General features: G+C 35.8%; 2 protein-coding genes across 2 annotated transcripts; one reads left to right on the forward strand and one right to left on the reverse strand.

Annotated features, from left to right (window-relative positions):
- Positions 1 to 5,268: 5,268 nt before the first annotated feature.
- Positions 5,269 to 7,027, forward strand: LOC121248470 (fruit protein pKIWI501-like). Its single transcript, XM_041146943.1, has 2 exons — positions 5,269 to 5,522; positions 6,132 to 7,027. Exons 1-2 carry the CDS (start codon positions 5,508 to 5,510, stop codon positions 6,672 to 6,674), a joined length of 558 nt encoding a protein of 185 aa, XP_041002877.1. The 5' UTR covers positions 5,269 to 5,507; the 3' UTR covers positions 6,675 to 7,027.
- Positions 7,028 to 10,421: 3,394 nt separating this feature from the next.
- Positions 10,422 to 12,119, reverse strand: LOC121248469 (F-box protein At3g07870-like). Its single transcript, XM_041146942.1, has one exon. The coding sequence runs from the start codon at positions 11,868 to 11,870 to the stop codon at positions 10,659 to 10,661; it is 1,212 nt and encodes a 403-aa protein (XP_041002876.1). The 5' UTR covers positions 11,871 to 12,119; the 3' UTR covers positions 10,422 to 10,658.
- Between the last annotated feature and the right edge of the window lie 255 nt (positions 12,120 to 12,374).

The following is a 12,374-nucleotide window of genomic DNA, read 5'->3' on the forward strand; positions in this document are numbered from 1 at the left end:
CTTTGACAAACTTTCTTAGTATTGATTTTTATTCCTTTTTTCTAATAATTTTATCGGCCATGATTGGTTTTTTCCACCCCTGGCATCAACTTTTTGCCTAACTTTAGGTAAAAAATAACATCGTTTATTTTTGGGATTAAAGAAGAAAACGAATGATGAATATAACTTCAAGGCTAAAACTTTATGCCAATAGTAAAATAATGTATGAATCTACACTTGAATAAAAAGAGAAAAAAATGCGCCCACTTATAAGGAAAAAAAGGGAGGGAGGGAGAAGAAAAGGTAAGAGCAGAGCAACGCAAGAACTACATAATTATGACTCATTTAGGAGATCAACAGTGTTGAACCCAAGGTTTCATCTTTTATATAATTATATATCTATGTCTGAATTTTGATAATAACAAATGAATTCAAGTATAAGAGAGTCTCAAATTCAAGTTGTTTATATAATGAAACTAAACACATCAATAAATCAAGCTGTAAATCAAGCTGCATGAGCAAGAAACGGAATTAACAAACTCACAAATAAAATTGTTAGAGTAATTTTGTACATCTCTTGAAAAATTTGAAATTGGATTAATGCTTGAAATTAATATTTTCTCATAACGCATCAAATTTCATTTTCCACATGTGCACGATATATTTGAAAATTAAAAATTTGAAATTTGAAATTTTGAAAGATGATTGACTGTCATATTTCACATATGCATGATATGATTAAAAGTTTAAATTTTAAAAATTTAAAAGGTGATTGATTGTCATCTTTCACATGTGCATGTTTTATTTAAAAATTTTGAAAATTGATTGATACTCTTTTTGCTATATGCAAAAGGTAGATGATTTTGTTTGAAAATTTTGAAAAGTAAATCGTGTTCATTTTGTCATATATGAAAAGTAAAAGATTACGTTTTGAAAAGTTTGAAAAGTGAATAATATTATCTTTGACAATTGCAAAAAAAAAAAAAAAAAGAAACTTTTATTTGAAATTTTTGAAAAGTGAGTAGTGCTCTGTTTTAACATGTGAATATTTTTAAATGTGAAAATGAAGTCTCATATGCTTATAAATAACTCAATTGAGATCTTCAAATTTACAACAAGAGCATACACACATCAATTGCAAGTTTTACAATATTCATTCAAACTTTTCAATCTTTCTTCTCTAACATTAAGTCTTAATTATTATTCATTTTGAGAGAGATATAGTTTGCACTATATTATTCTTATTTCACTTATTGAGGAGTGTTTTATGATAACCTACTCATTATCAGTTCTTGTATCAGTAAAATGATGTGTATAACCCTTGTACGTGTAGAAGGTGTTCTATACAGGAAATAGTTGAATCACCACATGCAAGGTGATTGCAAGTGTAAAGGGTGTTCTACAATGACTCTTTTTGTACCGCTGCTACTCAAAGGCGTAATAGGTTTCTATCTCCATCTGAAGGAGGTTGTATAGTGAATTTGAGAATCCTCAAGGGGTAGCTTGAGGTGAAGACATAGGCTGTGGGGCTAAATCTCGTTAAAATACTGAGTTTGCTTCTCTTTTACCCTTACTCTTTATATTTCCTGCTACTTCGTATTTTGTTCATATTTTATATTATGTATTTGGTTTATAATTGTTAATTTTTAAATACAACCTAATTCACCCCCTCTTGTATTAGTCATCTGGGCAATAATTACAATTAAGGAAAATGATATATCCAAACTCTAAATGTACAAGTCTCATGCATGTATTGTATAAAAAAAAATGGATTCCACCGTGAAAAAGTGTGAAAAACTCATTTTTTTTCTTGATGTGGTCCATTTTTTATAAAAAAATCTGCACGAGACTTATACATTTAGAGCTTGTCTCTAGAACTACTCTTGCAATTAATATACATGCGGATCAACCCTCACGCATTCATCTATATGGTGTGAATTCAAGCTATTGGATTGATATATACAAGTCTGATTTTATTTGTTTTGATTCTGGGTACTGATTGAGTTAGCTGGGGAAAAAAAGGATAAATAATTTTTTTAAAATGCACTTAGGCATATAAAAGCTAATTATGGAAAAATAAAAAGGTAAGAATTAAAGCATAGGGCATACTGTACATCACTACCTCCCTATAGGGGTGCTACCTGCACCTCGACCTCATGTGCGGGGTTTGTTCCCTAGAATCTGCCATCGCATACAAGGGGTGGAGGCAGACTCATGGTCTGTCCAACGCCCCTATCCACGATGTAGAAAACTGGAAAACACAAAAGAAATAAATAAATAATCCACAACAAAATACAAATCCAATGAATCAACAACAAAGAACCATGACAACGGCCACTCAGTGGCATGGTTATGAGTATCGAGTGCTTCAAGAAGGAGGAGAAGAAAAAGTGGAGGAGAAGTCGAGGAGAAGGATGTTAAGAGGAGGAGTAGAAGAAAAAGCGGAGGAGGAGCAAAGGAGAAGGATGAGAAGAGGAGGAGGAGAAGAAGAGGACGATGTCGTTTTATCAATGAAATTATATATAAGTACATATAATTATAATTTTGGGTTGGGGTGCGGTGGGGTGTGGGTTAGGGCTTGGACTGCCCCCCACCTTCACTGTGTGTGTGGTGTGGGGTTGGGGCACTCCATCCCTGCATGGTATAGGCGGGGTTGTCTACACCACCCAGGCGGGGCTAAGGTAGTGAGTGGCAGGGTGGCAGCCGCCCTTGCCCAGCCTGGCCTACCTCCCTATTCAAAATCATATATATGATAATATTGATATGTCTTGATGATCTTAAAAATAATTAAAACTTTTTTTCTAATTTTTTTATGGGTATATATATAGCTATTCATTTTACTTTTTGTTGAATCCAAGATTTCAAGTTTCATATAATTTTATATCTACATATGGATTTTGATGATAACAAATGAATTCAAGCATAAAGGAGTCTCAAACTCAAATTGTCTACATAATGAAGCCAAACACATCAATGAACCAAACATGAGAAGTTTTAGAATAAGAACATTAACATGTTTTTGCCAATGCTTTATTTTAAATTAACATACATTGAATTATTAAGCTTGTTATATAAGTTTGGAATTATGTTTATCTATTGTTTGAAAAATTAACGCACATTTTCAAGGGGAGTTTAAGTATTACTATAGGCCTTAGAGTTCTACTAAGCATTTGTCATTATAAAAAATGGGAAGATTGTTGAATCCAAGCTTTCAAGTTTCTTATAATTATATATTTATATATGGATTTTGATGATAACAAATGAATTCAAGCATAAAGAATTCAAACTCAAGCGGTCTACACAATGAAGCCAAGCACATCAATGAACTAAGCATGAGCAAGAAAGAGAACAAGCTCACAAATAAAACTCTTAGAGTAATTTTGTACATCTCTGCAAAAATCTAAAATTGGATTAAGACTCAAAATTAATATTTTTTTCATGATAAAGCATCAAATTGCATTTTCCACGTGTGCATGATATATTTGAAAATTAAAAATTTGAAATTTGGATTTTTAATAGATGATTGAATGTCATCTTTCACATGTGCATGTTTTGTTTGAGAATTTTGAAAAGTGATTGATACTCTTTTTGACAAATGAAAAATGTAGATGATTTTATTTGAAAATCTTGAAAAGTGATTACTACTCTTTTTGACATATGCAAAAGATAGATGATTTTGTCTGAAAAATTTGAAAAGTAAATCATGCTCATTTTGTCATATGTGAAAAGTAAAAGATTTGGTTTGAAAATTTTGAAAACTTTAAATGAATGTTGTAAAACTTACAAGTGATGTGTATGCTCTTGTTGTGAATTTGAAAATCTCAATTAAGCTATTTATAGGCATATGAGATTTCATTTTTAAATTTAAAAAGATTCACATGCCAAAAAGGAGCACTACTTACTTTTCAAAAATTTTAAATAAAAGTTTCTCCTTTCTACAATTGTTAAAGATAACATCATTCACTTTTTAAAATTTTAAAATTTAATCTTTTACTTTTCGCATATGACAAAATAAGCAGGATTTAATTTTCAAAATTTTCAATCAAAATCATCCACGTTTTGCATATGTCAAAAAATGCATTAATTACTTTTTAAAATTTTCAAACAAAATCATCTGCCTTTTGCATATGTCAAAAAGAGTATCAATCACTTTTCAAAATTTTCAAACAAAATATGCACATGTGAAAAATGACAATCAATCATCTTTCAAATTTTCAAAATTCAAATTTTTAATTTTCAAATATATCATGCACATGTGGAAAATGCAATTTTATGGTTTATGAGAAAATATTAATTTTGAACCTCAATCTAATTTCGATTATTTTAAGAGATGTACAAAATTATTTTAAGTGCTTTATTTGTGAGCATGTTCCCTTTCTTGCTCATGCTTGGTTCATTGATGTGATTGGCTTCATTGTGTAAACAACTTGAGTTTGAGACTCATTTTTGCTTGAATTAATTTGTTATCATCAAAATCTATATGTAGATATATGATTATATGAAACTTAAAACCATAGGTTCAACAGTAATTATTTGCAGATTTGTATGTTAAGATATTTAAGAATTTAAATTAATTTATCGTTTGCTAAAGTCAGTAGAAATGGAGGTCACATTTTTTTTTCATAAATATTGATATGAGTAATGATTTGTATAAGTTCGAAATAGACAAATCTCACGCACTTAATTTTTTAAAATAGTGGACCCAGTGCCCATCATGAAAAAGTATAAAAAAAACTATTATTTTTTGATTGGGATGCCCTATTTTATAAAATATCTCCGCAAAATTTGTCTATTTGAAATTTGTATATACAGTAAAATGGATGGAACGTACCACTGTTGAAATTATTGATAGGTGGGTAAAAGGAAGGGTAAGCTTTGCAATTAACATGAGTAAATGATGGTAAGGTCACCCACATACCCGACTGCACAAAGCACAGAAGCACAGAATCAAAAGAAGATGATGGCGTAGAAGGAAAATGGTCTCCATTGTAGGCCCTACTTTCCAATAAAAAATTTACAAACAGGTTGATTAAAAATAGTATAACCTTGTTGCCAACCCTCACTTCATTATTGTTATTTTTTGGGGGGTGAATCAATGACTATTTCATTTCTCAAAAGATATATAATCCATAAACAAAAGGGCCTAACCAAGAATTACAAGCCCTATTCACCCCAAAATGAACCAATAGACATTACCACAACACAATCACATAAAATCACCCAGGAAAATCCTCAACATGCATCAACCACCTGACAGTAATTTCCCACATTTGGTATCATGATTACCAAACATGCTAATATCCTAGAATTCAGAGAAATGAGGTGTCAAATCCCAAGATTCTCCAAGTGCCCCCCACCCCCTTTTCTCTCTATCATCAACTCGAGGCCTCTACACGTCTATATAAACCACTCGTTCAGCATTTTTTCTTCATCTCAAGCTAGCATTCTTTATCTGCTTCCATACATCTTACCTTTCTTCTGTTTATTTTGTTAATTACGAATTTCGTTACAATTTCCTTCAGGTCCAAATGGCCACTGTTGAGGTAACTCGTCAACAGCTTGTAGCTAAACTTTTCTATTGATCAGTGCTGATCTAGATGGAATCCAACATTTTTGCTTTGTATAGCTGTTTCTTTATTCCATCTTCTCTTTGTGATTTGGTTTTCTAAAGAGTCAACTAAACTAAAAGTGGCTCCATTTTTATGATTTGTCCCTCTAAGAAGCCAGTATATTTATGGTCATTAGTGATGCTTTCTGCCACTAGCTAGGTCAGTACCAGTTCTTTAATTTTAATTAACGTTGTGAGATATTAGTCCTGACTATATGTGTCTTATACCATCTATTCAAGGAAAACTAATATATGTGTAGCTCCTATTGTTATAGATCAGTTTACATCCATTTAAACTTTCATGCTTAATGCGGTAAATAAAAAAAAAAACACCATTTTGGTGTCCCAGTTTTTGAAGTCGGTGTATGAAGGTGACACTCTCAGAAGCAAGACTTGATTTTATCCTTTTACATATAGGAGTCTACCTTCATGATAGCAATCTCTAATAGACGTGTTTTTATCAGTCATCTGGTTTTTTTGTTTTTTTGAGCTTCAAGGTAGGAGAGATAATCTCCCTATAATTGCTGTGATCTTGGCCCTGCAGGTTGTATCAGCAAAGACAGCCCTCCCCGAGGACACAACCGAGGACTCACTCAAAGCTCATGAGACTACTATCAAAGAAGAGGTAGTGACTGCACCACCTGCATCGGAGTCCACCCCAGAGGAGCCAAAGGGAGAAAAAGAGACCGTGGCTGTGCCTGAGGAAGCCAAGGCTGTAACTGAGGCAGCCGTGGCTTCAGAACCTGAAGCCCCAGCCGAAGTTGAGACTAAGGTGGCGGCTGAAGAGACCAAGGTTGTGACTGAGGAGACAATAGTTGAGAAGACCGAGGAGGATGCCCCTAAGGAAACACCAGAGCCGGTTGTCGAGGGGACCAAAGAAGCTACTGACTCTGGTGAGGTTCCAGTACCAGAACCAAAGCCAGCACCTGAAGTGGAAGTCCCAAAGGAAGAGGTTGTTGCAGAAGTTCCAAAAGAGGAGGTTGTAGCAGAAGTTCCGAAAGAGGAGGTTGTTAAGGAGGAGGACGAGAAGCCAGAAGAAGCTGAAGAGAAAGTTGAGACAGAAGCAGCTGTGGAGAAGGCCAAGTAATAAGGTGAAAGATTTGTGCACTTTGGTGAAACTGAAAGATAGTGTCCAGTGGGTCTCTTTAGATTGCAAGTCAAGTACTTCAATGAGGGTCTTGTTTAGTCGTTTAATAATTGATGACTAGGTAGATGGGTATGTAACCTGGGTATGGAAATGACCCACTTCGATCTTACAAATACTCGCTTGCCACGTGGCAGACAAGCATGGTCTCCGTGGGAAAATCTTGAGGGTAAATTGTGCCACGTGGGAGGGAGAGTGTGGCTGTGGATTGGAGGCAGGGTCATGGATCTTATCATGTATGCTATTTGCATTACAAATGCGCAGTTTGTTTGAATAATAATTATATTATGTCAGCACTTTAATTTGTCTAATAATTGATCTTTACAATCTCAAATCAAGTTTTGCTTGTCTTATTTTCTGTGCAAGCAGCAGTACTAATGCATCTTGGTTGGAATCTCTCAGTATCTGTGTCATTTGATCCAATCAGGATAACTAAAATAATGGAATTTGAGGTTGACAACATATTCAATCAGAGATATTACGTTTTTTTCATACCTATCCAGTGGTATTAATCATCAGTCATTGCCAGTCGCAGTGTTAACTGGATTTTACTGCCAAAGCTAAATCGCTTCAGTAATGGTCACAAAATCAGCAGTATCAAGAAGCAGATATGAAGTGTATCGGGAAGAAGATGATGAAACAGAGCATCTGTAGAAAGACAAAGGGCTTTCTCAAAAACAGGAGAAGCTCCTTATCCTCCAATACTCTGTGTGTGTGTGTGTGTGTGTATACATATATGTGTAGATTGCATATATGGGAAAGAGCCAGTTGTGGTTAACGGTACAGAACGTAAATAAAAACATTCCTTGTGCCTTTGACCGATCCACAGTTAATATCTATAGGAGATGCAGCGCGGCTATAAGTTTCCAAAAAATAAGAAAATCAGCAAGATTTTCCTTAATAGGGGTAACGGCTCTTTTGATCTTTCAATTTGCCTAAGTCGTCAATTTCTCCCACAATGATAGACAGAGCTCTTGATTGTAGAGGACGGATTTGCAGCAATTTATGGTCCTCAGCAAACCCTCCTCACCACCTCCTTCTTCTCAGATTCTCTTCCCTCCAATTTCAAATCTGGGGCTTTTACGTTTTTCTTGTAAGGTGCTGAAAGCAATATCTTTTCTGGTAGAGAAATTATGTGACTCTGAGGCTCCCCTGTTCAATTATTTTATAGGTGCCTGATGATATAGCTCAAGTTCGCATGTGATGACACCCCCTTCTTAAATGAGTGATTTGGAGTATTTTAGGATACTCTAATCTTGCAAAGATTGAATTTTTAGTTTTGTTATCCTGTTCCAGCATAATAGGAATTTCTGTATCTATTTCTGTTTCCTTTTCCATTGCGTGATGTCCATTTTCTCATCTCAGTCCTGAACTTATTTTGAAGATGTTCTATTAAGATGCGTCACTTATTTATAATAAGCATTCTTATTTTTAATATAGATGAGAAAAAGTTGGCTTTATGTTGGGTAAGTTGGATTTAAAGTGGCTTAGACCAGGAGGATAACTTCATTCTCTGCTTTTGGAATATTAATATAGTGGCCAAGAGAAAGTATGACGGCAGTGTTAGATTTCTTCTCATTATATTAATCAGATTTATTCCCTTTTTTCAGGCTTGGATTTTAATTTTCAACCTGAAGATTCTTGATGGTATATCTGGTAGAGCAGTGCAAGGTGAGCCCTATATCATAGCATAAATTTCATCCCTGCATAGTTCTGCATACTGAGCTTAAATATGAACATAGAAGCTTCATCAGATTTGAAATTTTATTAGCATACATGACGCAACTTTCAACATCCAAAAAGGTGCAGAACACTTGGGATCTGTCTAAATCTGTGTGGGTGGAAGCCAGTAAATCAGTTTGATCCCACATAGTGCCATTGGTTTTTCAATACCTGAATTTACTTTTTATTTTTTTGTTAGGTACTTTTCAATATCTGAATGCTAGATTTAACATTTCCCTTACTGTTTGTGAGTTCTTGTGAGGAAGTTGAGAAAACTAAAAAGAAGGAAATGCCGGTATATTCGATGTTTGGAAGTGGATGCAGCAGATATAGCATGTGAATTCGACATAATCTGGGAAACTAAGAAGGAAGTGGGTGCAGTGGCTATACCTGAATGGAGGTGGACTTGGGGCACAGGAGAGAGAGAATGTTGAGAGAACTAAAGGATCTTTTTATTCATAAAGAAATCATTGCAAATCTTTATATTTTTCTTAAAGGTTGCTTGACACCCTATATGAAATCAGAACTTGGAAGAAATTTACCACCAAAAAGTAGATTTAGAAGTTGTACTGACTTTCTTGTAGGCTTGAAGCTTTGAATAGCACAGCATTTAGACATGCCACATTATGATACTGGAAAGAACGCAGATAGTTTTATCCTTCTGCTCTAGACAAAACACAAAAGCAGAACTTGAATTTTGATCAACATGCATTCCAATCTCTCCCCCACCTTCAATCACTTCCTAAAAACAGAATGTGTGAACCAACCAAGTTTGATACCATAACCATGACATCACCATACCCGACCTTGCAGAAGGATAACTCATGCTCATTTCTTGTGTCAAAATCCGCCATCTCACATATCTTCCTTCCTTTCACTTGTGAACCTTTTAGCTGTTCAACACTTCTACTTCGGCAGTTCTAGCGAATTTAAACATTCGGTCAAGAGCTACATCAGCCACCAATGGTACCTTTTATTTTATTTTATTTGTTCATTTTTGTTCTCTACACCTACACATGTGTATATATTTCCTTTGCCCCGCATCCACAAACTGGTCCCTCCTGCTTGTGCCAAGTCTTATTCTTAGTGTTCTTTTTTAGATGCTCGCCAAATCTAAGATACGGAAGAAATTCATACTGAGAGGTTTTTTTCCCTAGTAGGCTAGTATACTGTGCAGTCACCGCTTTAACAGGAGACCGAACAATCAGTGGCTTAATCTTCTTTGCTTTCCATGATCTCAGGAGTAATTGACACATCTCTGTCCTCATAGGAAGCATGCTCTGAGCATGTTGCTCCGCCATAAGAGAGGGCTATTAATAAAATTGGGTACGTCCCTCTTCTAAAAAAGATGCTCTGAGCATGTTCTCCCTAGGTAATCATGCTTGTTCTACCAAGGAGAACCTAAGATGGGACTTAATTCGGTTGCCAATTCTCTCATTGGTTGTGTTGCTTCTGAACTACTAGTCTAAAGCTAAGATGCCGCACTAACAAATTGGCACTGTTGGGAAATCTGTAAAGCGGCCACGCCAATGTTCACTGAATTCTAGCTGGTTAAATAGATGGGGTGAAGCAGGAAGCAACATAAAATGGAAGATTAGAAAAGGGCAACTGGTGTGGAGGGAAAAAAAGGTTTCTTTTACTGAACACAGAGAATTCTGAAAATGAACTAGTGCAAAAAGAGTCAGAAGTTGTGGCTAAATATTCCATAGCGATGATACAAAAGCATTCATGCTGTTTCAAGAGCAATTGACGTGGTATATTTATTCTCGAGCATTAACATCATGTTTGTTTCAAGGCATGCATAAGAACGGTATGACAGTAATAATTTTCTCACATTACTTCTTGTCTATAGCTTTTTCTTTGGGTTAGGGGTGGATTAGGAAGGACTAGCTTTGGATAGGGTGATTTTACAATGTTAAAAAAAAAAAAGCATACGGAAAAATTGAAAGTAATGTGACAGATCTTCACTATATGTAATTGGGTTTTCACATTTATGACTTCAATTTTACAATCACAGATCTCAGATGTCACATTCATATGTTCACAGTCACATACCTGCGAGGCATTGGAGATGGAAAATGCAAAACCTGATCAAAAAGAGGGAGCCAATATACAGAAAATAACGAATGGTCGATTTCAGTTAGAAGCAAAGTCTGAGGGAAAGAACCATCATCCACTTTACCATTTTGGCACTTCTGGCACCAGTCAAATCCAGTTGAGGCTACCCACATGAACAACTGCTTGAAACCACTTAGGTATAGCCTGATACATAAGGTCTTTAAATTTCCCACTTATTGGGTCATAGGAGACCAGAGCTCTGCTTTTGTACTCCAACAAGATCTCGCCATTCTTCAAGATGCATAGAACGCGAACAAACCTTCCTTTGGAAATAATCTTAGAAATCTTGAAAGATTGGTTCACATCCTTTTCAAGTCCCTTAGGCACGTAGTTTCCTATGCTGAATTTCTTGTTCCAAGACTCCTTCACACCATACTCTCTCATTACCCAAATCTCCAATCTCCCATAGTTACAATAAACCGCAGCAGAAAGGCAACCTCCTAGAACCACCAGATGATACTTGCGCCTGTTTAAAGTATAGCAATCAGGTGTTAGGACTTCCTGGAATTGCTCTTCTGCTAAGTCAAACGAGATGATGCTGCGCCTTGGGTCGTTTCTGCGAGGCCAAGTGACCCAATGAAGTCTTCCATTAACCAAGACTTGTGATGGAGACTGAAGAAGATGATAAGCAACCTTTCCCTTACTTCTCCAGTTTGAGCAACCCAAAGTGAAAATCTGAACATCTGACTTCATGTTAGCGAGTCTATAGGCACGCCGGTTGCCACCTCTATCTGTATTCTTATAATAGACTATCCTAATCACCTTGTATTCCTTGGTCGTGGGGTGAAACCCGAATCCAAAAACTAACTCTTGATTCAAGTATTGTATGGATTTAGGAAGCTCTTGGTAATTACTGGTGAAAGGGTTATATATGTAGAGTGCATCACTAAATAATGAATCAGATAAGCAGAGCAAACCGTTACATGAGCCTACCACATCAAACTCGGGCATCGCACTCCAGAAAGGCACACGAAGCTTTTTCACCTTTTCCTTCTTTTCGATGCAAGCTGGGAGCTCTAAAAAGTAAAGATGGTTCTTGAGAGGATAATCGCAGTGGAAGATGAGGCATGGATTGTTCTCAGCCATGCGCGTACCGTGCATACTAACAAGATCAGGATCTCCTGCTAACTTGCTCCAACCTTTGCATACAGACTTGAATTGCACCAAGGATGACACAGGAAGCCCTGAAACTATATCGAGGATCAGTTCGTGTGGCAGACTTTCCATTCTGCTTGGTTGTGGTTCTCCTTCTACCTTTCTTCTCTTTCTTTCGCTCTCTTTCTCAAAATCTGAGTCCATGACTAGCTGAGGTTTTACGAAACAAAGGAAGACACACACAAGAGTAAAGTTCCCGAGGGAGGAAGAAGGCCTGCAAAAGGAGCCTGCCGATCAAAAATTGTAGTCTTTGATAAGATCAAATTAATATTCAAAGAGACGGAAACCACAAGGAAATTGTGGGAGAGCCAAAGTTGAATAATTTTCTTGGAGGAAAGGTTGGCTTTTGCTTTCCTTACAGTGAAAACGAAACAAAGTTCCCATGTCATCGAATTGGTGGCCTTATTGTCAGTGACCCACCAGTATAAAAGTCTTGAATAACAACAAAAAAATGCTCTCTTTACCTCTACTTTGGCGAATATTTTGTATAAGATAAACGTATTCTTTTTCCTTTCTTTAAATATTGTATGTATACCCCAAGTGTTCAAAATTTCTTTACCCTTTTCTGAGTTACTTGGGTGCTTCTTCAATCCGGTGGGACGATCATCCTGATGAAAATTTTTCTAGCAGTAATTATCACAAAAGACA

Source organism: Juglans microcarpa x Juglans regia, chromosome 2D (genome assembly GCF_004785595.1).
Source record: "Juglans microcarpa x Juglans regia isolate MS1-56 chromosome 2D, Jm3101_v1.0, whole genome shotgun sequence".
In the NCBI taxonomy this organism is placed as follows: domain Eukaryota; kingdom Viridiplantae; phylum Streptophyta; class Magnoliopsida; order Fagales; family Juglandaceae; genus Juglans; species Juglans microcarpa x Juglans regia.

Coding starts and splice junctions, on each gene's coding strand:
- LOC121248469 (XM_041146942.1), bottom strand. CDS start 11,870: ATGGACTCAGATTTTGAGAAAGAGAGCGAAAGAAAGAGAAGAAAGGTA.